Source organism: Arachis duranensis, chromosome 4, assembly GCF_000817695.3.
Source record: "Arachis duranensis cultivar V14167 chromosome 4, aradu.V14167.gnm2.J7QH, whole genome shotgun sequence".
In the NCBI taxonomy this organism is placed as follows: Eukaryota; Viridiplantae; Streptophyta; class Magnoliopsida; order Fabales; family Fabaceae; genus Arachis; species Arachis duranensis.
The window spans coordinates 29,198,315-29,203,768 of record NC_029775.3 but is presented as its reverse complement, the minus strand read 5'-3'; the positions used below and the strand labels follow the sequence as shown (position 1 = coordinate 29,203,768).

General features: G+C 41.3%; 1 protein-coding gene across 1 annotated transcript; it reads left to right on the top strand.

The window, feature by feature from the left end:
* Window positions 1-3,276: 3,276 nt before the first annotated feature.
* LOC107483916 (uncharacterized) lies at window positions 3,277-3,816 on the top strand. Its single transcript, XM_016104519.1, has one exon. It carries the CDS (start codon window positions 3,277-3,279, stop codon window positions 3,814-3,816), a length of 540 nt encoding a protein of 179 aa, XP_015960005.1.
* Window positions 3,817-5,454: the final 1,638 nt, after the last annotated feature.

The following is a 5,454-nucleotide window of genomic DNA, read 5'->3' as shown; positions in this document are numbered from 1 at the left end:
TAACCTAGTTAACGTGGGCTCTAACGTGAGACATAGGGGTACATTGGAATGTTAGTGACAATGTTGAGTGTCACTAACATTTCGAACTCATACTTTCACTAAAACGTTAACACCCCTAACGTCCTGAGCTAAAGTCTCTGCCCACTTCACACTTTCTCTCTGTAAGTAAAACTAAGCCCAAATGAAGAAGAGAACTGCTTCAAACTCAAGATCTAAAGGCCCAATACTTGAAGAGCCAACTAGAAGCTGAGAAGAGTAGTATATATAGGAGTAATTTTGAATTATTTAGGGAGTTCTGGAAGTTGGAAAATAGCACTACTCTCTGTATTTTACTCTGCTCTTCTAGTTCCATGATGTATTCTTCATCTTTGTTTTCATTTTCTAGAGCTATGAACAACTAAACCCCTTTCATTGGGTTAGGGAGCTCTGTTGTAAGTTGATGGATCAATACTAGTTTTCATTCTTCTTCTTCTATCTTTTCTCTTGATTTTGCTTGAAAGCTTTCGATCTTCATCCAATTGGATAGTTATCTTGGAAAAGAAGCTATTCATACTTGGATCTCTTCTGAACCTTGGAAGAGGAATGAAGAGATCATGCTAGAAATGCTTTCTCATGTTGTACCAAAGTGGGTTTGGAAGGATATGTCACTATAATCCTCCAACACTTGATTTGGGAATGCATGTGGTATAATCAGTGACCATACTTCATCTCTTCTCATGAGCAATTGACCAAGGAATTGGCTATTGATCAAGATTTGAGAGACTGAATTGCAAGAAATTGTAATTCAATCAATTAAGATTGCCAAAGAGATCAATGAGTGCATTGATTGAGGAAGAGATGAAATGAACTTGATCCGGAGAATTGCAACATCTTCTGCGCCCAATGAACTCCCCAATTCTGATCTCACCCATTCTCTTTAATTTATGCGTTTACTTTCATGAGCAAACACCCCATTCCCATTTACAATTCTGTAATTTACTTTCACCCCAATTTCTGAATTCACTCAACTAGAACATTCTTCTAATTAAAGTTGCTTGATCAATCAATCCCTGTGGGATTTGACCTCACTCTATTGTGAGTTTTTACTTGACGACAAATTCGGTACACTTGCCGAAGGAAATTTGTTGAGAGACAGTTTCCACCTGCATCAAGTTTATGGCGCCGTTGTCGGGGATTGATTGTGCATCAACAATGATTAAATTAGGAGATCACTAGATTGAGCATTTTTGTTTTGTTGATTTAATTTTCTGTTTGAGTAATTTACTTTCTGCCTTAGTTAACCCCTCCCCTTCCCCCTCTACTCTTTCATGTTCTTTGTTATTTACCATTCAGTTTGCTAACCCACTAACTGTTTGATATATTGCATCACTCACAACTAACAGTAATTTTGACAGCAATACTATCTGCACATATTGTTACTTGCTTGTACTTGTTGGTTGTATGACAGGGAGAAGAAGCGGGGCTTCAACTTCCTTCGATTCTGAACCAGAGAGGACCCTCCTTAGATTAAGGAGGGAAGCAAGAGGAAAGCGTGCAATCGGTGCTGAAGAGGAGGGGGAACACTTTGAACTAAACATGGAAGGCAACATGGAAAACCAACATGAAGAAGAGGCTAATAACCATGGGGGAGGAGGTAGAGCAAATCATGCTGGGGAGGATAGAAGAGTGTTAGGCTCTTACATCAATCCAAACCCAGGCAACTATGGAAGTAGCATTCAGAAGCCCACCATACATGCCAGCAATTTTGAGATAAAACCTCAGCTTATCACTCTTGTGTAGAATAATTGCTCATTTGGAGGAGGTGCTCAAGAAGACCCGAATCAACACTTGACCACCTTCTTGAGGATTTGTGACACAGTGAAGTCCAATGGAGTCCACCCGGATGTCTATAGGCTGCTCTTGTTCCCTTTTTCACTCAGGGACAAGGCATCCAAATGGCTTGAATCCTTCCCAAAAAAAAGCCTGACAAATTGAGAGGAGGTAGTGAATAAGTTTTTGGCAAGGTTTTACCCCCCTCAAAGGATCAATAAACTGAGAACTGAAGTGCAGACATTCAGACAGCAAGATGGAGAGACACTTTATGAAGCATGGGAGAGATTCAAAGCCTTGACAAGGAGCTTAAACGCCACTTCCCAGCATTATATGGCTTTGTGTCCACCAAATATGTTCAATGAATGGGTGCAGTTGCACATCTTCTATGAAGGCTTGTCATATGAATCAAAGAAGGCAGTAGACCATTCCTCTGGAGGATCATTGAACAAGAAGAAGACCATTGAAGAAGTCATAGATGTAATTGAGACTGTAGCTGAGAATGACTACTTCTATGCTTCCGAAAGAGGGAACACTAGAGGAGTGATAGAGCTAAACAATATAGATGCTCTACTGGCTCAGAACAAGCTCATTACCAAGCAGCTAGCTGACCTCACCAAGAAGATGGAGAGGAACCAAGTGGCAGCAATCACCACCTCCTCAACAACCCAAGAAGGAGTTGAAGAAAAAGCAGAGGGTAACCTTGAGCAAGCCAACTACATTGGGAATTCACCTAGACAGAACCATGATCCATACTCCAAGACATACAACCCTGGATGGAGGAACCACCCAAACTTTGAGTGGGGGAATTAGCAAGATCAAAGCCAAGACCAGAGACGTTACAACTCCAACAACAATGCAGCCCATCAACAATTCACACAGAAGACATATCAACACCCCCACAACAACACTTCTCAACACCCATATCAAAACCACAACAACACCTCTCATCCTTCCACCTCTAATCCTAATCTACCATCAATTGATGACAGACTCTCTAAGCTTGAAACCTTACTTGAGGGAGTATGCAAAGATGTCCAAAACAGTAAAGTATTTCGAGAGGAAGTGCAGTCAAACATGCAGAATCAAAATGCTGCCATCAAGAAGCTGGAGACACAAATTGGTTATCTATTCAAGCAGCTTTCTAACCACAACCTTTGCAATGATAACAATTCAAGCAAGGAGGAGGAGTGTCAAGCTATAACACTTAGGAGTGGGAAGGAACTTAAGGAACTCTCCCAAAAACCACAAAAAGAAGGCTCAAATAAAAAGGGAGAAGAGCAAGAGGGAGTTCAAACTCCCACTTTAAGTCCACAAAAAGAAAAAGGGATGCCAAAACTGAACATCTCAAGAGCTCCATATCCTCAGCAGTTGAAGAAAAAAGAAGATGACAACCAGTTCGTGAGATTCTTGGAAATCTTCAAGAAACTACAAATCAACATACCCTTTGCTGAAGCAATAGAATAAATGCCACTCTATGCCAAGTTCCTGAAGGAGCTGATGACTAAGAAGAGAAGCTGGAAGAACAATGAGACTGTGATACTAACCGAAGAATGTAGTGCTATCATCCAGCACAAACTACCCCAGAAGTTGAAGGATCCTGGGAGCTTTCAGATCCCTTGTATTATAGGAGAAATCATAGTAGAGAAGGCCCTTTGTGACTTAGGAGCCAGCATCAATTTGATGTCAGTAGCAATGATGAGGAAGATGAAGATCGACGAGGCTAAACCAACAAAAATGGCCTTACAACTGGCAGACCGATCGTTCAAGTTCCCTCATGGCATAGTAGAGGATTTGTTGGTGAAAGTAGGAGACTTCATATTCCCGACAGATTTTGTAGTGTTGGACATGCAAGAGGAAGCCAAGACCTCCATTATTCTAGGAAGGCCGTTCTTGGCTACTGCTGGAGCTATCATTGATGTCCAAAAAGGTGATCTTACCTTGAGATTACACAATGAAAAGATGACATTCAATGTGTTCAAGGCCATGAGTTACCCACCAGAATAATTGGGGGAATGCATGAGGTTAGACGCACTTGAAGAAGAAGTGTAGGAGTGTTTTGAAGAAGAAGAGTAGGAAGAGCCCGAGAGATCAATGGAGGAGGAGTATATATCAAGTGAGGATGTTGCAATAGCAGAGAGTCATGTTCAAGATACACCAAAGGAAGAGACTGAAAAGTCAGAGGCACCCAAGGTTGAACTCAAAGCATTGCCACCCACTCTCAAATATGCATACCTAGGAGAAAATGAAAACTACCCAGTGATCATAAGCTCATGCCTCATCCAAGATCAAGAGGATGAACTGCTCAAGGTGCTGCGGGAGCATAAGGACGCCATCGGATGGACCCTTGCTGACCTGAAGGGAATCAGTTCAGCTATATGCATGCATAAAATACTGTTGGAAGATGATGCAAAACCATCGATTCAATCCCAAAGAAGGCTGAACCCAATCATGAAGGAAGTGGTACAGAAAGAGGTTATGAAGCTTTGGCAAGGAGGAGTAATATACCCGATCTCAGACAGCCCTTGGGTCAGCCCCGTGCATGTTGTGCCCAAGAAGGGAGGAATCACTGTGGCTCCTAATGAGAGGAACGAACTGATACCTACAAGGACCGTCACGGGATGGCGGATGTGCATTGACTATCGGAAACTCAATGAAGCTACACGAAAGGATCATTCCCCTCTCCCATTCATGGATCAGATGTTGGAAAGACTCGTAGGACATGCTTATTACTGTTTTCTTGATGGTTATTCAGGATATAACCAAATAGTAGTTGATCCTAGAGACCAAGAGAAAACTTCATTTACCTGTCCATATGGAGTGTTTGCCTACAGGCGCATGCCATTTGGGCTATGTAATGCACCTGTGACTTTCCAACGCTGCATGCTTTCTATCTTCTCAGATATGATAGAGAAATTCATTGAAGTTTTTATGGATGATTTCTCGGTATTCGGAGATTCTTTTACTAGTTGCTTGAATCACCTAGCCTTGGTATTGAAAAGATGCCAAGAGACCAATTTGGTCTTGAACTGGGAGAAATGTCACTTTATGGTGACAGGAGGAATAGTTCTTGGCCATAAGATTTCTAACCAAGGAATCGAAGTGGACAAGGCTAAAGTAGAACTTATTGAAAAGCTCCCTCCACCCAGTGATGTCAAGGCAATTAAAAGCTTTTTAGGGCATGCTGGCTTTTACAGAAGATTTATTAAAGATTTTTCAAAAATAGCTAAGCCCTTGAGTAATCTCCTTGTATCAGATACACCATTCATCTTCGATGAAACCTGCATGTTGGCATTCGAGCATTTGAAAGAAAGATTGTCCTCTGCCCCTATCATATCCCCACCTGATTGGAACTTACCCTTTGAATTGATGTGTGATGCATCTGACTTTGCAGTAGGGGCAGTGTTAGGGCAGAGGAAAAATAACTTAGTCCATGTAATATACTATGCTAGCAAGGTCCTCAATGATGCTCAAAGAAATTATACCACTACTGAAAAGGAATTGCTAGCCATAGTTTTTGCATTTGACAAGTTTAGATCATACCTCATTGGTGCTAAAGTAATTGTTTTTACAGATCACACAGCACTTAAATATTTATTTGCCAAGCAAGAATCAAAACCAAGACTAATAAGATGGATCTTATTA